Source organism: Dunckerocampus dactyliophorus, chromosome 21 (assembly GCF_027744805.1).
Source record: "Dunckerocampus dactyliophorus isolate RoL2022-P2 chromosome 21, RoL_Ddac_1.1, whole genome shotgun sequence".
NCBI lineage: Eukaryota > Metazoa > Chordata > Actinopteri > Syngnathiformes > Syngnathidae > Dunckerocampus > Dunckerocampus dactyliophorus.
In genome coordinates this window covers 10,280,142-10,303,021 of record NC_072839.1, presented here as the reverse complement: position 1 = coordinate 10,303,021, position 22,880 = coordinate 10,280,142, and the positions used below count along the sequence as shown (strand labels likewise).

The 22,880-nt window shown below is 41.9% G+C and overlaps 1 protein-coding gene across 1 annotated transcript; it reads right to left on the bottom strand.

The window, feature by feature from the left end:
- Positions 1-2,110: 2,110 nt before the first annotated feature.
- Positions 2,111-9,166, bottom strand: eef1e1 (eukaryotic translation elongation factor 1 epsilon 1). The gene is made up of 4 exons (XM_054766433.1): positions 9,037-9,166; positions 8,451-8,648; positions 3,163-3,258; positions 2,111-2,613 (listed from the first exon to the last, which is right to left on the bottom strand). The coding sequence occupies exons 1-4, from the start codon at positions 9,118-9,120 to the stop codon at positions 2,470-2,472; spliced, it is 522 nt and encodes a 173-aa protein (XP_054622408.1). The 5' UTR covers positions 9,121-9,166; the 3' UTR covers positions 2,111-2,469.
- Positions 9,167-22,880: the final 13,714 nt, after the last annotated feature.

Sequence of the window (22,880 nt, the reverse complement as noted above, 5' to 3'; positions counted from 1 at the left end):
TGTTGTCACCTCTTTAAAACTAGTTTTAATTTTAGATTTGGTACTGCGTTGTCTTTTTAATGTACAGAAATTGCATTGTGACTATTAAAATGCTTCATATTTTCTGCACTATATATAAATGCGTTACTTATATTTTTTTGCTTTGTTCATATCAGATATCATACTAATTTGTAACCTCTATCATTAATAAAAAAAAAAATTAACATAGCTGTTTTAAAGGGAAAAAAGTCAACTTTCAACTCCCATTGCCTCCATTAAATAAGGAATCATGGCATCATTAAAAACACAAATTAATTTAGAAAATGTGTCCAGGGGCAACTTTTGCGGCAAACAGTCTTGACAGCACAGCATTCCGACTAAATGTTAACACAAGCGAGGAGACAAAGGACGTCTTTAATGGCTCCCAACACCACAAACTGTCCCGACGAGTCACAAGGCCTGTTGGATGACTGCGAGCTATTTTCCTCTTCCTTATATCTTCTTCATAACACTTACCACAAACACACAGCGGGCGGTCTGGCAGACTCTTTTTTTTTTTAAAACAATGTTCGTCTTCTGGCTGATTTTAGAAAAACAAATTATGGATGACAGTTACACACAGGACTCCATTGCAGGGGTCATGCGCTCCTTTGAGGTGTTGAGGGTACTGCATCTTGAGGAGACACAGAAAAGACAACATTAGTATTAAAACGTGAAATTGGCAACATCTGCAATGAAAATAAAATTGATCGCAACCCTTTGCAGTGAATTATTCACACCTTCACAGGCTCCAACAGAGAACCGGCAGCCAGCAGCAACGCACATTTCTGGGGGCACGGATCATTGTTCACATCACAAAAAGATCCCTCGGCCTCTGGGTGCTCTTTTCTCCTCTCGCCATGGAAGCCTTCCTTCCTTCGTCCTTATCTCTCCTCCAGATGCCCAGTAGGAGTGAGAGGGCTGAAGTGACACACAGTGGCTGACTGTCGCCCAAGGGGGGCCTGGGCTTGGCTAGCCTAGTCTGGCTGGCTGGATGTGTGTGGCAGCTGGTGAGCCCGCTGCCCTCTCCCTGGCCTGCAGCATCAACAGCGGTGCTTAGTGGGACTCCGCAGAGCCTCGGTCTGATCTCTTGACTCTGGGGCTGATGCTCGACTGCTCTCTGCTGCGGCCCACACGACTGGTGCTGAGGAAGTGGCGCGATCGAGCATGCGTACCCAAAAAAATGGTCCAAGTTATGCCTAAAAACAATTAACGCACACTAATAGAATCCACAAAACCAAGACGTGGAATATTAAGTCAATGAAAAGCACCAGTAGTATGACGGGAAATGGGGAAAACCAAGCTGCACTGAATGCATCAGTGAGAACGAAACTTGCTGGCAAACGATGGAAGAGAATGAGGCTCTCCTGTATTTACATCTTAGCATGGGAGACTGAGGGCAGCAACAAAATGGGCTGCTGCAGTAAAGAGGAGACTGTGGAGTATAAAACTGTAGCCTCCTGAAATAAGATACAGCAATAGGGTTCACAATGTCAGGGTTCATTTTGGTCATTTTTAACCACATTAGCTAAGAATGAATGTGCCCGCTGCACGAATCAGTGTGTGTACTTCCGGTTTCCCTTCGAGCGCCAAGCCTTCCGGGTATAATGTAGTACACATCCACATTAACCAACACAATTAACATCTCCAAAAACGCAGTCGCACCTTGACTATGAATCCGTTTACATTGTAGGTGAAGTTGACTTCAGATGTGAGTGAACGTGTGTAAACGCAACTCCATCAGACTGTAGAACTTTGACCTTGTAGATGTGCGTTTGTATTTATATGAGCCTGTAAATGATTGCAACATCATTTCAAATCATTTCTCGCCAATGATCGAAATGAATGCCCATGAACGCTTCAAGGCAGAGGGGGGTAGTTGAATGTGTAGTGGCCAGTGGATTCATGATTGGTTTGCATTTATGGTGCCTGCTGATTGAGATAAGGGATTAGAAGTGTAGAAATGCTAAAGTTAGCAAGCACCTTGCAGTTGCTGACCCACATCTATCTATGCAACTTTAGCAGACGCACATTGATTATAGTGTGGACACGTCATTTCTTTTGTCGGTTGAACACCACCAATAATCAGCAATGGATGTCAATTACATTTTTATTAAGTTAGCAGCAAACGTATCGGTTTGTCGTCACATTGCACTCCTTGCAAAACAACCACACACACATAAAACAAACAACACCAATGGAATTATTGGTTTTGCTCGCAGATTAAAATGGGGAGCTTATTTGAAATAGCGCCAGAAGGCGTGAGAGGCTGTCAGCAATGGTGGTTTATTATTAGGAAGCAATCCTGTGACAGCTTGTGCCCCTCTCAACAGATGTTTACTGTCTTGATTCTGGTTTTAAAAAATACAACTGGGCCGTTTGTGGCAAATAACTGAAAAAGTGGGAATGCTGATGTTGCTACCACCCCTAATCATTAAGACTTCTGGAGCCTCAGTGGTGTTTACTGGTGTAAATTCTGTTCCTGAGAACGACTACCGGGGGGAGGTGGTGTCGGATGCCGGCGCGGTGCTGGATGTGGTCGAACCACCGTGTCACGTTGAGGTACTGCTCCTTCTCCTGGAAGGTCAAGTCCGCCTGGGTGGGGGAAGAGAGGACAGTGATGGCATTATGCCCATGGACTGACTGGCAAAGGTGGACCAAGAGTCTTAGCAGAGGTCATTGTTGCACCAATTGAAAATGAGGGCAACAATGCAGGATGCAAACTAGAACAGCAGATGAATCACAGCCAAACAAATCAGCATGACCTTGGAAAATAAATTAGTCTTGTGCCAGTTCAGGATCTAATCAGCCGGAATTTGGAAAGTCCTGCAGCTTGACAACATCGCTGCCTCCAACCATCAGTCAGGTCTAATGGTTGTGAAATCTCGTTGTGCGTGAAGTAAACATTAAAAGATGGCGCGCTTGGACCCGATGTTCCTGAGGTTGAAAGGCACGCCGAGTCCAAACCAAAAGTGACGCTCTGCCTGGTGGGCGGGATCACTTTCCATCTCTGCTAAACTCAATGACATCTCCACATCAACACATGATCTCCTTTTCGCTTCTTCGGACTAAGCTTGTGGTTATAGTCTGACGTTGACAGAGCAAAAAGATTAAAACACAGCAGCTATACAGACTGATACTCACTATTAGTGGGTGAATTCCATTACACATGAGCAGATCTGCTAAGGTGAAGTGGTTGCCGGCCATGTAAACTTTGTCTTGCAGGTAAAGGTTCAGGTCCTGGAAGAAGAAGAAAAAAAAAAAAACGCACAAATCAAAATGCATGATGGTTGTGCATCTATTTAGTAGGGTTTTGGGTTATTACAATTATTTCATGAATGAATGCTGGAATAACCAGTCCAGGGTGTACACTCCCCACAGGCACCAATGAATGCTTTGCTTAGATACAATGCATGATGAGAAACCTTTAAAATAGTAGGGTTTTTTATTTCAACTTGGTACACCTATTGAGTGTTAGGTTGCTGTGTGATGAGTTTAGTGTTCCTTGTAAAATTAAACCGTGAGTCATTGAGTAACGACCTCCTGCAATTTCGTCATGAGTTTTTTTCCACAGCTCATGATTGGCCCTCAGGTTGGCTAAAATCTGCAATTTTATAATGTGAACATGTGCGGCTTATAGATGAACAAATCAGTTTTTTTAGTCTAAATTTAGTGGGTGTGGCTTATACACCGGAATTTACGAGAATTCATGGTGTAAAAACATGTCCGAACTATTTGGAAACGATGGTAAACTATGTTACAGCGCAGTCAACATTGACTGGTGTTTGCGGCCTTATTGGAAAGCAGTCCAGTATGAACATAATATAGCGCATCGTATTTTGTTCAACATTTTTGAAGATGTACGATTTAAATTGTAAAAAAAAAATAAAATAAAAATAAAAAATTCAATCCTCAGTGTGTACCAATAGACCACCAGGGGCCAAACATTATTCATATTATTTTAATTACGTGACACACCTTCATTTGGGTAAACTTGCTGTGGTTTTTGACTTCATGGATTGTATTAGTGTTCCCTCGTTTAGGGGGATAGGTTCCCAAAACAGCCCGCAATTCATGAAATCCGTGACGTAGCCAACTAGTTTGTTTTTTTTCGACAATTATGATATATTTTTTAAGGCTGTAAAACCCCCCACCATAGACGTTATACACTTTCACCTCTGCACCGTGCGGGGATTGGAACACCAATAGAGATCAAATCTTTGAGATTAAACACTCTTACTCCTCAACCTTACTGATTTGTTCACATGATGCACACAACATCGTGTGCCGCCTCCTTCCTGCTCCGTTCTCCATTGCGCCCTGAGGTGTTCAGGCGCACTAGTAATTGAGAGTATTAGGCGCTAATTGTTTTTAATTTTTATTCACGTACCCCCATTACAATTGGCGTACCCCACTTTGGGAACCTAGGGTCTACAGCCAATAGGCGGTGCAGACAGAAGAGAGAAGGCACAGAAGGGCACTGTGCCAAAGCACAGAACTACAACACAACTTCCCACAATGCAATGCTTCTTAAAGGGCCACGCTCGGCCAGTAACAATGTTGATGCGCTGTAATTTTTATTTTTTTTTTTTTTAACTAAACTTGCACACAAAAAAATCTACGAAACATCGAGTCTGTGAAAGGTGAACCGCAATGGAGCGAGGGAGCATCTGTATTTATTTCTTTTATAAATGGTGATGGATGATCATCTACGTTGAGACCTAAAAATAAGGGAGCGTGACAGCAGGTTCATTAACCTATATATCTGTCCGGCTGTGTGCATCGAATCCTCGCTCGCATGCGTACTTTGTGATGTATATCCTGAGGGGGTACGGCGTCCCAAGCGCTGACTGGCGACTTCGCACAGATGCCACACGAAACAGGCTGTTTGTTTACTCCACTGCCAAATGACTCCAACTCTCGCTTTGCATATCTAATCAAGCCGTCTAAACTTAGGCGGCGTCATGTGCGTTTCTGCGGCCAAAGTCGTGCACGGAAGTGCTGGTCCCAGGGGAGTGGGAAGGGAGGGGTGCATCTTTCGCACTTGTGAAGGGAACTCTCATCTTGGGGGCAAATGGAGTTATTGTGCAGCAAGAGTGGCTGATGCCAAACAAGGCATGAAGACTGCAGACTTCCACCATCAGATCCTTGCTTTTTTCTGTGTAGCCTACAGCCATGGAGCTGAAGCCCAGTCGAGCATCAGAGGAGTGGGGGTGCTCCCGCTGCCTCCCCCTGCTCAGCACTGAGGTCACGTACAGGTTGGAAAAGTACAGACGTTTATTACTGAAAACTGATGCATTTGGAGGATGGAGGAGAACATTTGCCTACGACAAGTTTAATAATAAAAAATAATAATTAAAAAAAAAACCCAGAAGTGACTTTCTGTATCCAGCTTGATGAGGCAGTTTATGTTTCCTCCGTTTTATTACTCCATTGCATATTTTCACTGTTGTCATTCATAAGTAAAGGATGTCTTTTAGGCCATGACCACACGAACATCGATATTTCCCACACATCCACACAAGTGGAGTTTAAACAAAATCTTTTATTACAGCGCTCAGTCTTTTTGGGTAGGAGTCCATGAGTGTGGCACATCTTGATGTGGCTCTTTGCAAAAATGCTCAAAATCGGTCAGATTGCAAAGGCATCTCTTGTGCAACGCCCTCTTCAGGTCACACCACACAGGTTCGCTCAGGTTCTGGTCTGAAGCCTGGATGGGCCATTCCACAACCTCCATCTTCTTCTGTAGTGTGTGCTTTGGGTCATTGTCATGCTGAAAAATGAGGTTCCTCTTCATTTTCAGCTTTCTAGCAGAGGCCTGAAGTTGCCGTGTTAACACTGACTGTTCAGAATTCCACCCACCATGACTCGGGCTACGTTCACACTGCAGGTCAGTTTCAATTTTCATTCTCATTTGTCCAGTTCTTGGTAATGTCACTGTAGTGTCACTTTTTTTTTTTTAATTGGATGAGGACTGTGTTCTCCGTGTTCCATTGTATACGTAATGCCTTGGAAATTCTTTTGTACTCTTGTCCCGACTGACAACATTGCAAGCTGAGATCCCTCTGATGCCGTGGAAGCTCTTTGCTGACCACCGTTTTCTAAAAGCTCCGTTTTGAAGGACAAAAGCCTAAGTTTGTGCATGGAAGAAGAGCCAAACAGATATTTATTTGTGTGAACATGGCCTTAAAGTGACAGTTTTTATGATGGTACGTGATAGATAGTATCTACCTATATCTATATACTGTATATGGTATCTAAAATCTAAAAACAAATGGACCAAAATGTGCATATTGAGTGTCAGACGTAGTGACATCAAACCAATTTGAATCTGATCCAGATTGGCCCCTACTTAAATTCAACGTAGAACCTTGTATTTAACACATTCAGACTCTCTCTGTCAAATGTGATCACATCTGCACGGTGTTCGCTCTTGCTGCTGAATTATTAGGCCCCAAGGAGACATTTAGCAAAGGGGAGAAATGCCAGAAATGATGCATTTAGGGAAGAGTAAAAACACTCGCTTCAGAAAAACAAAAGTAACTGGTTGAAGAAGCGATGGCTAAGTTTGTGCTCAGGGTCAAAGTGTTTGACTTTGTCGTTGTCTTATCCCATGAATGACAGTATGTGTGAAAAGCTATGAGTTTCCTGTTGGCGTCCTGAGGTGAAAAGGTTTGAAAAAAGTGGTGCACTTGACAGGTTGTGTCTTTGGGTCATTTAATGGAAGATGACTGGTGTTTGAAAGAAGGGTGTTATGGCCACAGCAGGACGGGGTGGAGGGAAGGGTGGGGGTGGTGGGGGGTTCACCGGGCACCAGAGCTGAGCCGCTCAGGGCGACTTCCGTCTGTAAGTGGCACCATTAAAATATTTAAGAGGCCTGTCCAGATAACATGCTGCCGCCCAGCGTGACTCCTCCGACACGCAACAACAGTGTGTGTCACTGTTAGACATAGCCGTGCACACACACACACACACACACTCCACGCTGACAGGACAGTGCCAAGAGGCGCTGAGTGTCCAGCAGACCCACGGCCGGCGATCCATTTCACGCTGACTGGCGTCGAGCGCATAAAGGCGTTTTTCTCTGTCATGAGGGGCCATGTCACTGAAAGGCCATGCATCAGTCTGTATTCCTGTCGCATGCGCCTTTAACCAGACACACACTCGCGCACACTGTGCCCCACTTTGACAGGACAGCGCTTCTCACACGGTGTAGGCTTTTACAGCGGAACCTCTAAAGTTAATTGCTTTAATTCGGGCGGCCTGCCGCAAAAAAATGTGGTGCTACGCGTTCGCCCTCGCTGAAACGCATAACGCAGAGAAGCAACAGAAAAAAGTTTGAGCAAATGCAAATTAATATTGCTTATATTGCTTTTGCGTTGTACGGTCGGCATGGTTGACTTATTTTTACATGAGCACATGCAAATTCATGGCCCCCCCAAATTTGCTGATTTTTGGATTAAAAAAAAAATTCTACAAAAATAGGCTGTTTTATTCTGCAGAAAACGTCTCATTCACCAATAGTTACTGTAATATTTTATAAATATTTAATTTTAGAGGTAAAATGTACATGCACCACTGTTAAAAAGCTCACCATTTTTACATGTTTATGTCTTTATGCTTCACTGATCATGTTTTTTCATCAAGTGTCGCGATTTCGCACTTTATTTGGCGGTCGTTGAAAGCACCACAGTTGCTGTGCTGTGACTGGCGACACCAGGCTTATTCAATCAGCAGCCCGCGGGCCACTTACGACCCAGGGGTGATCCTCAAGTGGCCCAGACTGGGGGCGATCCAAAGTACAGTCGAGTACAAGTACAGAATTAAAGTTAGGGATGGGGATAAGTGATTAATCCATGGTTATTAATTAATCCAGTGTTGATCCATCTTGAAGTAATTGAGGCAAAACTAAAGTCAGTCAGCAGGGGCGCTTTTGATTCAGTCTAAACTAGTTGATTTGAAAAAGAGCAACTCAATATATGTGAATGAAATATAAAAATGTATACTTAAAATACATTTAACAATCAATCACTAACTGAACCTGCCAGTGGCTGGTGATAGGTTTTATGAGGGTAACCATTTGATCCTGGGGCAGATCATTCTCCAACATCATGAAAGACCGTGTTCGACCTTAAGATTTCCGAAAATCTGTTCGTGACAGATATAAATTTAATTAGTGTACAGCACGTCTGCCTGACAGTCAGGAGATCCGGGTTTCAATGTCTGTTGGAAAATCTGTGTGGAGTTCGCATGTTCTACCTGTGGATGACTGGCGACCGCTCCAAGGTGTACCTTACCTCTTCAACTGAGTTAGACTCCAACCCAAATGTGACCTTAGTGACATTTGCCTTTGTTTAAATCTTCGGTAGTGCCTGCTGTTCTATTTTTGAATGCATTATCATAGATTGAGCTCACATGAGCACATAATGTACCTTCAGGACGATTCTGATGTCGTCCTTGCTACAGCCGTCCAGCTTGCTCACTCTGTACTCCAGCCACTGATGCACCACAGCTCGGTCCTCTGCAGAGCCACCCAGCAGCTCAAGGCGCTTAGCCTCTTTCACCAGGTGGCAGGCGATGGTCACCAAGCCCACCAGGTGGGCACCATTATTATTCTGTAGCACAGGAACCTAAAGGGAAGCAGAATGGCATTAACAGCATCTCTTATTAAACAATGGGAGCGCGAGATCAGCACATATTCCTTATCAATAACAATATGCACAGCCAATAAGTGGATGACAGCCCACTCTCAATTATCAAGGGTTAAGCCCACGTTTTTAATGCAATTATGCTCATAAATGCAAAGCAAACCGCTGTGGCTATTCATGCTAAATAAATAAACAGGGTCCACCAAGCATACAATTGCAAAACAATCATTCCTTGCAGTGAGCCGCACACGTCCGGCTTATTATTAGCATTAGCTTCCCTAGCAAGAATGCCCTCACAGCGACATCTAAACCACTTTCGTTTCTACCACAATATGCTTTACACCGGCACACTCCCGCACGGTTTTATCACCTTTCTCTCCCCGCGAGTACTGTACTTATTGGGCTTTTTCAGTCCTAAATACTTCTCCAGCGACGATATCTCCCGGAGCGCCATGTTTCCGGTGGAAGGAGGACGGAAAGGAGACGGCGTCGGCGTGACAGCTGATTGGCTGTTTGGTCATTGTTTCCGTCCAACCCTGTTTGAATGACTGCCGAGTTGACCAATTGTAAACAAAAAGCAGCGTGTTGTTATGTTGCATCAGTGAAAACATGTAATATTAGAATAAATGCAAAACATAGATAAATAGATAGAATAATAAGAGAGATAGATAGATAAATAGATGCATGCATGCATGCCACTAAATATAACAGTATCTTGTCCAAGCATGGTGGACTGATCAAAAAGGAGTTTTGTGCAGAACTGCCTATTCCAACGACCATGTCTCTTTTCACAGAAGTTCTCTGTGAGGATTTGCGGTCAAAGGGAATCAAAGATGACAGCATAGGGTACAGAATTTCATTCTGGAGTCCTGCAGCAAAAGTTGACTTGCTCTGTCTTGTCTGCGTCTGCTGTGTGACCTGGCGCGTGTCATGTCTGGCTGGATTTGCACTCCCCCTCTATGATGTCCCCATAATGAAATGTCACCTGTCAGTCAAGCTGTTAACCCTGTAGTGTCCAGGTGTGTCGCATATACGTGCAACACCGGCGAGCGACAGCGAAGACTGAGGTGACAAGGGTTGTATTCATTTTGACGGAAACATGTTTGGAACGTCTCACCTGAATGTCACAGCTCCGGGTCAGAATGCAGTGATACAAACCTAATCCGGGATTTGGATTTTGGGAAAATAATGCCTTATGTGGAGTTCAAACCATCATCAAGCGTCGGAAAATCTCATGAGACGATAGAGAAGTGTGATGAGAACCATAGAACTGGAAATGGAACTCATTGTGACATGGGGAAGCATCTGGCTGCCCAGCTGCTGCTACAACTTTTTGTGTAGCATCTTTGAGTACCTCGAAAAGTGTCAAATGAATGTGATATATTATAATTATTATTCTAATTAGCAATCGTGCTAAAACACAATAGGGTGTCAGCATCGACGAATGTCTGTCAGGCGTCAAAAGGTGAGTGCTTTTGCTTTATTTTAGTTTTATTATACTGTTTTATTTGTATTTATATGACAATAATAGAAAATAATACAAATACTAAAAGCACTTATGCAGGATTGTACTCACATGAGACATTACATCACCACTTTTGAGAAACTGACACCTGTAAACAGCAATTTAATGAAGCGTCATAAAGTTGCTTCCAACTACCACAAGAGGGCGTCATATGGACAAATTTACCCTCATGGACTGAAGGCTTTTTCACAACAGTCACAACAATAAAGTGCTTATCGACCCAAATATAAGAGAAATTCCACCCCAGACTTTTTAATACTACCTTGAAGATGGTCAATGTTATCATTAAATATTAAAAAGAATACAGGACAATATTTTTTTCCTCTAGGAAAAAAAAGTCTAAAAAACACGAGCCATGTTATATTTGGGGGTCCAGGGACACGCAAACCAAACGAGGCGCCAAACGCCTTCCCCCCGCAAGGGAATGCGAGCTTTTCTCCCTGTCGCTCACACACACACCCACCAGTGACCTGGAGAGATGCTGCAGCGACACCGCAACACTGGAAAAAGCATTTCAAAGGCCGACCAAGTGAGCAAACCACAGAGCGGGATGCAAATTTAAAGATAGCTGATCAACAAGTCATCAAAGAAGTAGCCGGCAGCTAAGAATAATCAACCGACTGATTGAAAACATATTAACATCATATTTTTCCAAAAGAGGGGGTTGTCTTATATTCAGGTCAACACTGTGCTTGTGAACAAAACTGCATTATTATTTTTTTCCCCTGTCCTCTTCACCACTTAATATAAATGAACAGATGATATTTCTAAAGCCAATTTGTGGAGAAAAAGCCGTTCCAGTAAACAGATTAATTATAGAAATGAGCACAGAGACGATCAGAAATGATTAGATGCCGTACAACGAGGCAAGGCTAACTCTATTTCCCTCCCTTTTTTTGCGGTTTATTTATTGGCCGCTGTGTACGTCACACACTTTTTTACCCCTGCCAGGCCTTCCATAAATGCATGCCTGCAGCGATAAAGTACATCTCCTTTAACTAAATGCCTCCAAGCTGCCACATCCTGTCTGTACTCAGGCGGGCTGAGGACAACGATCCCCACAGTGGCTACGACTAACTGTAGCCTGTGGGAGTTTGGACGACTGCGATACACAATACGGGGTCGCATTAGCAAGGGAATCTACAACGGGGGGTCAGCTATAGCGCCGTGGGGCTTCCAGAGGCAGGCATAGCCATAAACGCAGCCCTCAGTCCTGGTAGATATGTCCTCCTTTCCTCCCGGTCTGCAGCCTCCGATATGCTGTTACACTGATTTGTCATCATTGGCCAGGCCTGTCTCCTCTGTTACCTTTCATGACCTGTGAAACATCCCCGACTGAATGCTGTAGTTTAGACACACAGATGCAAAAAGGATCTGCACTGTCAGTACCGATTGCACACTGGTTGCACCCCAAATGAGTATTATTTCACGAGGTGACACTACAAAGCAACAACGGGATATGGACATACACTCGATATGTATCGCGTACTCAGCTTCACTTAACAGGCAGCAATTGGTGTATTTTGTGTTGTGTTCAGTCTCTGAAATGTCAGCAAAAATGTGACCATTTTGTGTGATCTTTGATGGTAATACTGATAATATTTATCACAAATGCTCTTTTCTTCCAAACCGCCAAAGACTAAAGCGCCTAAAGTGACACATTTCAAATGATTCGTTATCTGTTTTTAGTGTCACGTCCTACAATCAAAAAACAAACCCTGTAAAATACTTTAAAAATAAATAAATAGATCAAATAATTTTTTTTAAATAAATCATATTAATAATGATGGTGAACTAAATATTTAATAAATGAATTACATTTTCACCACATCAAGACTGCCTCGATGTTTGGACCAACTCTTCACAGACTTGCTTTCTTTTTGCCCTCTTTTATAAGTACAGTCAAACCTCGGTTTTCGTTGAAAATTTGCCCTGCACAGTCTCGGTTTTCGCACAATATTACACGTAGCAAACCAGTTTGGCCGGTAATGTATCATCACGCGTAATCAAGTGGCCAAACAACTGCCCGTGTGTTTTTTATTGAGCGTGACTGCTACATAACCCACCATGGGGCCAAAGACAGTTGCGAGTGCCAGCAATTTCATAAAGAAGGTGAGAAACACTATTGAATTTGATCTTGCCAAGATGGATGGGCAAGTAAGTTCCATCCATTGGGCATTTATAATTATTTCACATTGTTTTGTGCATGTAATGCTATAATTATTCTCGATAAAATTAAATTTGTATATGTTTGGGTGTCGGGAACAGCTTAATTGGATTTGCATCGTTTTCTACGTGAAAAATTGGCTGACCTTTTGCCGGACCTTTTGGAACGAATTAGTGCTGAAAACCGAGGTTCCATTTTACAGTAATCCCTTGTTTATCGCGGTCAGCTGGTTCCACCCCCGACGGCGATAAGTGAACTTCCGCGCAATAGGATTCCTTATTTATTAAACTGAATATTTCCGCAGTTCGCGCAGAGATAACCTGTTTACCGCCTTCTAAATATGATTTTTAACATTATTAGAGCCCTCTAGACATGAAATAACACCCTTGCAGTCACCTTTACACGCATGTTGCCCACATAATAAGAGAACATAAGACATATAAGACGTAATATAGACCCACACGTTAGTATTGGGAGAGTTCCTCATAGTTTTTTTTTTACTTCCTGTCCTTCAATGTAATATTACGGACACCTAGTGACAAGTGTAGAATACTACATATCATCATGTCTTTGAATGCATCTTCTGAATGCCTTATATTTGTATTTTAGTTAATTTAGCAATGTTTATGCTTGAAAATAGGCAAAAAATAGGCAAAACATGCTTAAAAATGCACATTTTTTACTAATACTAGGCCATATTCAACCACTAAACTACTGAAAAACCACGATAGAGTGAAGCCGCGAAATTCAAAGAACGCAGTGGCGAGGAATTCTTGTTGAAATATGCCATACAAGTCCAAAACATCATCATCCATCCATTTTCTGTACTGCTTGCCCTCCCTAGGGTCACGGGTATGCTGGAGCCTATCCCAGCTACTATCATCATCATTATTAGTAGAATTAAAATAGGTTTATGTGATAAGATAGTGTTTGAGGGCCGAAATTATGACAAATAAGTTACAAAGCTGCAAGAATAAAGTTATGTTACAGGAATATGATACTTGAGTCAGACGTTTGTGGTGCCCCCTATGGGTTGTGCTCAGAATGCTTTGAAATACATGCTAGCATACATGTCCTAGAGATATCTTTAAAGTTTTATACTCATTAGCTGAATGGCTCAGACCTCAGGAACAGTCTGATATTTTGTAGAACCTGTCGGAAACTCGTCCTGTATTTTCTTTGCAAGTGCTCCGACCATTTTTTGTGGAGTTGTGTGCACAAACGCCGAAAATGGTCCGCTCTCGCAATGTTAAAAAAATTCCCGGGTCCAGACGGTGATCCAGATCACCAAAGAAATGTAATCAGTTTCCTAAAAAATGGAATCCAAATCCATACAGGACTTTTCAAGTTATTTTTGAACACAAACAAACCAACAAACACATAAAAGCTGGCAAAAACATAGCCTGATGTAATGACTCAAAGGCAAAGATGTTTTGCTTGATGGCGGCCATGTTTTTCAACCAATCTTGCTCAAATTTTGCACACAGGTGCTCGTAAGTCCCCTAAAGGTGTGTTCCAAAATTTGCGGTGATTCGGCTAAACACCCTAAAGCTACAACGGGTGTTTTGTCGAGCACATTCATTGGTGTATTTGTCAGAAAAAGCACGGGCAACAACACCGTACGAGGGCATGCTTTGCCGAATTTTCACCCTTTTGCGTGCGGCGGTTGAGGAGCAGAAGAGTTCACATGACTGTGTGTCCAAGTCATGACAAGCGGTGGTCCACACGGTGTCTTTTGGCTCCACCAGTGCAGGAGAGACAGAGGATGCCAGGAAAGTAGCATCTCCAGGCACGGCCTTCGGGCCTCCATGATGGCAACAGTGATGGGATTATAGGAAGCACTCTGCTCTGCTGCTCCATGTACAAACAGGCACCCAAAGGCTAAAAACAACAAGCTGGTCCTACCCCCCTCGCCGCCTCCTCCATCATCACACAAAGTCACATGCAAATGTATGTTTACGAGGGGGGGCGGGGTGGCGGATGAGCCGGTGACAGGGGTGGAGTGATGACATTTTTGTGGCATTTCATGTCTTTCCCTTAACATTTGTGACACGGGATTAACATTGGAAGACGTGCTCACGAGGGTGTGTGTGATCAGGAAGAGGCCCCCGAGAGACAAACAAACGAGCGATAAAAGGCACTTTCTCCATTTCCCTCCTCTTCCATGCCAAGGCAGGAGGCTGTGGGACACGCTGGGGGACACGGTACCAGCAAACAACAAAACCATGCAGTCCCTGCCTGCCTGCTTGCCTGCCTGCCAGCCAACAGCAGCAGTCACTTAAGACTATTAATTACCGCTCTGAATTTCCTCCTCCTTAGCCGTAGTCATCCGTGTCCCCCTCAGACAAACAACCTCAGTGGGAGGATGCTGATTATGATAGCTTGTGAAAAGTCAGATTGTCTTTTATTGGAGTTGCCCACTGGCCATGCAGGTTCCTCTGCAGCTCTCTCGCTCCGCGTCTGTCCTCCGTGATTCAGAGACAAAAGCTCGGAGGAAGCAGTTACACCGCCGCACTTGATGAGGGATGCTCCCTCACGTGCGTGAGCCTGAACCATGCACACACACACACACACACACACACACATACACAAGGTTAACAAAACAGGCAGGAAGTGAAGTTTAACCTCTGTGTACAGCCACTTCTGACCAGGCTGCTGTTTTGTCTCCCACCAGCAGGGAGCACTGTGGGTCTTTCAAAAAAAAAAAAAACAACCCAAAAAATCCAAACGAGCTTTTCTATGCAGCTCAAATAAAAGAAGCTTTCACTTAGTTTGAAACTCCAATATGAAACAGGGCATTATAAGTGATGGGATAATGTGTGTTATCACAGCACTTATTTATTCACTTTCAAGACAAATGAACATAAAAAACTATGATACAGGGCTTTTCTGTCAGATATTTTACATTTTAAAAATGCCTTTTTAAGGCTAAATATATGTATGTCTTTGGATGTTATTAAGTTTCGGCGCTACACTGAAAAAATGAAAAAAATACTACAACAATAAAAAAAAAGACTATACTTTGTAACGTTACAACACTAAAATCCCCATAAAGTCATAGTTTTATGGGGATATTGTCACTTTTTATTTCCAGTGATACAAGAATACAGTTTGAATGACATTTTTAGGAGAATTAAATCACATTAAAGTTGTCAGTCAATTTTTTTTTTGGTCGAAAATTACACAAAGAAGGTTTTCTATGTTAGGAGAATTAATTCACGTCTTTCATTTTTAATTATCATAAGAAAGAATCTTATGAAAAAATGTATTAAATAGAAAAAAGTCCTAATATTACAGGATTAAAGTTTTAATTTTCAAATAATAATCAAAATACGTTTTTTTAAAAGAAAAAAGTAAAACATGTATTCTTACAATAATATCTCACATAATATTTCATTTCATTTCATTTGATTTCTTGTGAATAAAGTCATATTGGGATGATTTTCAGGAAGAAAGGTTCTTGTATTATTGTGAAATTATTTATATTATAAGTGTAAAGAAATTATATAGTTAATAACTAAAAGCTAATAAGTGATAAAAGGGTTACATATTACTACTTTTCTCTTGATGTTTTTCAATTCAGTGTGGCCCTAATGCTCCTTCACTGTGGCAGGTGTACCTAATGTTGTGGCCACTGAGTGTATATTTCGGGATGTGAGGGCTCGGATCTTTTTTGAAAGTGTTGGAAAAGTTGAAAATGTCCAAACATGAGCATTTTGGGACCTTTTGGATCCCTGGTGCTCATCTGTCTTCATGTCTTTAAGCCATTAGTTTGATTCACTACCTCTGGAGAGGGAAAGTGAAAGCTCAGGCCTGCACTTGTCTCTCCTATGACTGTGTTCGCTATATATCCCTTTAGCTTGGCGCTTTATGGCCCTCCTAGACGGGACATGAGTGTGTGTGTGTGGACGAAGACGAAGAATAGTAGGGTAGGAGGCGGTGGTGGTGGTGGTGGGGAGGGGGCGAGATAGATATGGGCAGATTCACTGGGTTATTTGTCCCTCTTCCCCTTCTGTGAGAGCAAGGAATCACGGTCTGCATGACAGGTCGCTGCCGCCCGTCGGGGGTGATCTATATGAGACCCTCTTTATTGGCAATTTCAACCCAGGGACAGATGAGACTGCAGCCAGGCAGCCGGACAGGCAGACTGTGATAAAAGCGTCCAGGACTCACCTGTGACTCTCGCACTGAGAAATAATGCATCATGTGCAGCTATGTGCTGTGTGGGCTGTGTCCATGTATGAGCCATAAATGTATGTGTTTGTGCTATAGATGCTATATAATGTATGGCTGCTGTCACGCCCGCAGGTCTCTGTTATGTATGGGGGGGATGCTTTGGATACTTTACATATTTTTGAAATGTAGGGTAAATAATTCACCCGTGAATTTGTCAGTGACTTATTGCTTTTGGCCTCCTTGGAGTAGCATATTCCATACGACAGCCCAGTGAAAACATTAAAAAGCATGCTAAAACCTGCGCGTAACAATGGCTGCTATAAAACATTCAAACAATCACAAGCACTAAAAACTTCACCATTCCGCTTGATCCAGACCCGCACATTTCTGCACAATCCTTTCTCCCAAGACCGCAGGAACACATTTCCCATTTTTCAAAGTCTGGAAGCGCACGAGGCAAATCAGCGGGAACTAGCATGACAACACTGAAGCTCAGAGCAGACAATATAACCCCGGGCCATTGCTTCGTGCTGCTCAATGAAAGACACAAGCTTGCAAAGTAACCAACACCATGAAATAGCCCTGTAATGAACAATTGCTCTCCTATGAAAAAGGCCCCCTTCATTCAGGACCAGCCATTAGATCCGTCTCTGTGTGTTCAACTCCTAATCGATTGATAACAGTCTGCAGAGGCATTGATCACTGGCTTGCTTTCATGTGTCTGCGTGGTGGGAGAGGTTCATGCAGCAGCACTGTGCAGCTTTCGGAAGTGTGTCACATTACAATCGGAGTTAAGCGAGGAAGGGGAACGCTAATTATTCCCTCACGGGCCAGAATATTAGGCACATCTCCGTATTTCCCACAGCGGATCAAACATCGGTCAATGACTGCGTCCATACGGAGAGCACTTTTGTGCCTCTGTACCAATGTTGTGGTCGATATACAGTAATCCCTCGTTTATCACGGTTATTGGTTCCAGACCCAACTGTGATAAGTGAATTTCCGCATAGTAGAATTCCTTATTTGTAAATCAAATATTTTTATAGATATTTTATACATTAAAGTAAACCTGCCTTTCTTACAATTATCTGCATATAGTTCATATTATTAGAGCCCTTTAGACATTAAATAACACCCCTATAGTCACCTTTACGCTCGTATTACCCAGTAAAGTAGACGTAATAACAGAAAATAAGCCATTTCAGTCAAACAAGACTCGCTTTGTGCCTGTTGTGAACCGCCAATGAAAGCCTGTTGTTCCGGTAAGCGAGTCTGGTACTTGTGTGTCTCTCGCCAGACATTACAGTAACATTACTGACACCTAGTGACCAGTGTAGAATGCTACACATCACCACAACGTCTTTCAATGTGTCTTCTGAATGCCTTATATTTGTATTTCAGATCATTTTGCCATTTTTATGCTGAAAAAATGCTTAATTTTGGCAAAAAAAAGTACATAAAACTTGCTTAAATACAAAAGCATGATTTATTAATGTATTTCTTAAAAATCGTGATAGAGCAAAGCCGCGAAATTCCAAATTCAAAGTGGCAAAGGACAACTGTACCTATTTTTTTGTTGTTCCTTTTCTATGGCTTTTGTGTGATAAAAGCGTGATGATAACCATAGAGTCAGAAATGGCGTTTACCGGGTCAGGAAAGCTAGCTGAAAGGTACAAACGTCGACATCAATGAGCATCTGACAAAACGCGGCGCTGACAATGAAGAAGAAAAAAACATGTACAAGTCGCACTGGACTATAAGTCTCATTTTTGGGACGAAACTTATTTTAATATTGTATGTTTAAGGTAACATATTAACAGTTATTCAGATAACTATAGCCTAAACAACATAACATCACTAGTTTACTTGCAGTTTGTCACCTGCAGAATATGATTTTCTTCTTGGGGGCATTTGTGTTCCGTCTTTATAAGTTGATGTTTACATTGTACATTTTCAATGGTACAGGAGCAGCAGATACTGGCACAAAAGCCTAGAGCGCCCTCTCGTGGCTGTCAGTGTGTAAAAATATATATATATATATATATGTATATATATATATATATATATATATATATATATATATATATATATATATATATATATATATATATATATATATATATATATATATAAGTCGCTCCGGAGTATAAGTCGCAGGACCAGCCAAACCATGAAAAAAAGTGTGACTTATAGTCTGGAAAATACGGTACTTTTTTAATTATTAACAAATTATTCCAATTTTACTACTCTAATTCCATTTTTATTTTTTATCATTTTGTTTGAATTTGTATTTCTTTCTTTTCCTTAACACTGCACAAGCTATGTAGTGTCATTTTTTAAAACACCTTCCCTTCCTTTAACCAGCATGTAGCTTAAAACAGAATGGCCTGTATCCAAAGGGGCAGCAGTGTTACTTTATTTTAGTTTGATTTAGTTCAGAATGTTAAGTGTTACTTAAAAAAGTCAAATACTCACTTTGCTTATGCAATGGGGATAAAAAATGACTTGAAGGAATGAATGTTGAAGCAGTTGGAGGCAAAATGGAGTGCCCTACTTGTCCACTTCTCGTTACTTTATTTTAGTTTTATTGAGTCAAGGATGTAAAAAAGAAAATCGTCTGTAGAAGGAATACTTATTTTGATTCACTTCAGATCGGTGGGTCCAAAGTGCGGCCCGGGGGCCATTTGAGTCCCGCCCGTGGCACATTGTAGAAGTAAAACTAAACCAAAAAGGCTGGAAAAAAGTATGGAAAAAAGCCTAAATGTAAAGTGAAGAAGCTGAAGTGTTGATACTTAAAACTAATAATGAAACAAAGCTTTTTTAAAAAATATTTTTTCAATATTTTACAAAATAAAAAAAAATACATCACAATACCCAAGTGGCCTCCCACATCATTTGACTTTCAGTATGCAGGAGAAAAGGTTTGGACACCCCTGCTTTAGATGGTATGGAAAAAAATGACTTATTTTGGAAATTTTATTGAGGTTGGAGCACACCGCACGACTTAAATGCAACCAGCAGAGGCACCGTCGATGCACTTGCAACTAATTTGCGCTCAAGACAACAAGACATCATCTGGGGGAAGTTGAGCCACTTTAGTGCAAACCACCACTACTCTGGCATAGAAACAGGAGTTCAGAACATTCAGAGAATAATATATTTAAGGAAAAAAACATATTTTTAGTTCAAATACACGCGAAAGTGAATAAAATAATAATAAACGGATTGCAATTCGAATAGTGCCTTGATAATTGGCAAAACTGTAAGTGCGTGAATTGTACATTGTAGTCCTTCTAGTCAGCGTCTAATTTACTTCATAAAGTGGAACAATTTTGACATTTAGGGGGTTTCATTTGCTTCGCAGCGGCAGACCGGCCTTTCCGATAACGCGGAGCGACAGGATCAGAGAAAAGTCTGTTTATCTGGGGAATTAAAGGCTGAGAGAGGTCTGGCTCGGTGATAGGTACTGTCCCGGTGAAGTTTGTGTGTTTGTGAACTTGTGTAAGTGAGAGACAGGCCCGGTTATTACTTAAATGGCCTATGATACAAGCCCAATCATTGTTGTCCATCTTTATAATCTTGAATTTGTGGCCTTTGCCCCAGGTGTCTGCAGACTTGCTGGTGGCGCTGTGTTCTGTCTTTGTGAATCTCGCTCTTATTAATAACACTATCAGATTTAACAATGCACAGAGAAGCCGCGGCGCACGTACTCTCGCACAAGTGCTCTGTTTGCAGACAATCATCGCCATCTACCTGCGGGGGGACCTGCTAGCGCTGGTGGCTAAACGCATCTTCCATCAAAACATCACAAGTCAAGTCGCTTTCTCGCTCCTCTCCCGCCACCTCCGACCCGTAACCCATTTATCTTGAGATAACGTTGTCAGATTGTCAAGCAAACTCTCCGCTGGGAGCCATGACCAAAGCTGATTACGGCGGGAGGAGACTGGTCACCACTAAACGAATACTCCCGTCCTCCAGAGTGTTATCAGGCTTCGGGCAACTTGGTTGGTTTGTGTGTTAGTTAGCAGGATTACGCAAAAAAGCACACTACTGACTTTTATGAAGCTTTGTGGATGGGTGGTACATGTCCACAGCAAGAACACAATCCATTTTGGTACCAATCGATATAAAAACATGGACATCAATGTATTTATCTCACTCGCCATAACATTACACTGTGATGCAAATGAGACTTTTTAATTATACCTCTCTAATCAAAGCTGAGCAGTGACTGATAGTATTCCTCCCATTAACGTTTAGTGGGAATGAGCCGGATAGAGACGTCCGCCCATGTCACGTCCCCTCTCGCGCTGTGTGTGACACCCCAGTTTAGCCGTGTAATGACCCGGGACTAATGCCTTTCATTTGACTCTATCAGGGTCAATGTCAGCGGCTGTATCCTGCACCGTTGACCAGTCAGGTATGCTGTCCAGAAATGAATGGCCTATATGTTCCATTCTCTACATTATACATTCATTACTATGTGTGTATATTTGCGTATCTTTTTTTTTTTTCATTTTCAAATGTACTTTGTAATAATAATATAAAAAATACATTTAGAGTCAAATTTTATTCTAATTATTATGATATAATTAATTCATTTTTTAAATTTATGCATAATATTTTCTGATGACGATGAAAAGTCACATTAGGTGCACCGGAATCAGCAAATAGGATTCATATTTCTGATGTATTACAGACATACGATTAATTTCATAAGGCCTTTAACTGATTGCTCACTAAAATATTTTAGATTTGTAATCAAAACACACACACAGTTTGTGGCATGACTTGTTTTGAAAATGCCAACAGCCAATGAAAAGATTCACCTCTGTCACTTTGCATATCTGTTAGTGATGATGCTCAATAACAAGGCAAAAATACAGAATACATCAATGTAATAAGCTGCAATCCCAGGTGCACCCCCTGCAGGATTTTTTGGGATCCAGCCTCAAGGGGGCCCCTGATGTTCAGTCTGGAGGAAGTACTCCATTTTTTTCCCCAAGTGGACTAAACTTGTCACTCTCGATAGGACCTATTAGTGTTAACCAAACACACCTGGAGCAAAAGAGGGCTTTACTGAACCCAATTTGCTGATTTTGTTTTTCAAACATTTGAATTCTGAAAACTTTTGCCAGCTATAAAAAAAAAAGTTTTCCTTCAATCGGAGTTCACCAGTCACACAAAGGCAGCTTTAAAACACAAACATATGTCCAGCTCGGGCCTCTCCTCTTCTGCTAATTTCCTATCTGCATTATTCACTTACAGGCAGACAAGCAGAGATTCGCATCAGTCCGGATATAAATAGACTTCCTGAAGATAGTTAACCAGGATGTGCTGTTTATTAGTTGTGTCACTCATTAAACCAATGTTGTTGGTAGTCAGTAATTCGCCTTCAACTGCTTCATGCATGTGCATCCTCACAGTTATTAATACAGGAGGTCCTCGGTCGTCACGTCAAAAGTGAGTTTTTAATGCAAGTCAGAACTTGAATGAACACCTAAGTCGCTCCCACTGTGCACAGAACACAAGAAGGTCATTTAAACACAATCCTAAAATTTTAATGTAATGGTACTAAATAAAAAAAGAGACGTAAAGTGAGAATCTCCTGTACGCCAAACATCATCTATCAAGATAAGCTGTGAGTTTGGTGGAGTTTTTAGGTAATTACATCATCAGAAGCGGAGATATTACCAATATAATTACAGATTCGGAACGCGCTCGTCAAGGGCTTTAATTTGACGTGTGAGTCAATACAGTTTATTGCGAGTGAACCCGGACCATCCATGGTTTCCAGTAGCCAGTGAATCAGTTCAGCGACGATCTGTCTTCCACAGGCCCACCGAGTTTGAAGATGATTCGATTAAAAAACTGCCGACGAATGGAGGTTTTTCGTGTGTGGCATGCAGGACCCTTAACTTAGACCTTAAGAAAATATAACACAGTGGCACCTCGGTTTTCGGACAAGCCAGTATTCAACATTATTAATATGTAGGGTTGTCTTCGACTAAGAATTTCATAGTCAAATATGATTCATTAGATTTTGGCCATAGTCGACCTACCGTTGAATGTTATTGCTGTTTAGCCATGTTTGGACTACGTTGCAGTCCAAAAGTCTCTGACCTCATCCATTTCATTCACCAAAGACCGCACATTAGCGAGGAAAATGCTCGGTAAAGAGAGTCTGTGTGGTGTTAGCTTGTGCTTAGCTCGTATTCCTCCTTGCTTGCTTTGTAGTCTCCGGTACTCTGGAGATCTGAGATGAGTCGGAGATCGATGATAAAAACAGCAAAATCCAGTGTCCAAAAGCTAAAACCAAAAGTTAAACCGAAGCTGCTCTGTACGA

Excerpts from the sequence above, each read along its gene's own strand:
- eef1e1 (XM_054766433.1), bottom strand. The coding sequence starts at position 9,120 with ATGGCGCTCCGGGAGATATCGTCGCTGGAGAAGTATTTAGGACTGAAA. Across the intron at positions 8,649-9,036 it reads GTACTCGCGGGGAGAGAAAG|GTTCCTGTGCTACAGAATAA; the intron begins GTGATAAAACCG and ends GCTTCCCTTTAG. Across the intron at positions 3,259-8,450 it reads ACATCAGAATCGTCCTGAAG|GACCTGAACCTTTACCTGCA; the intron begins GTACATTATGTG and ends TTCTTCTTCCAG.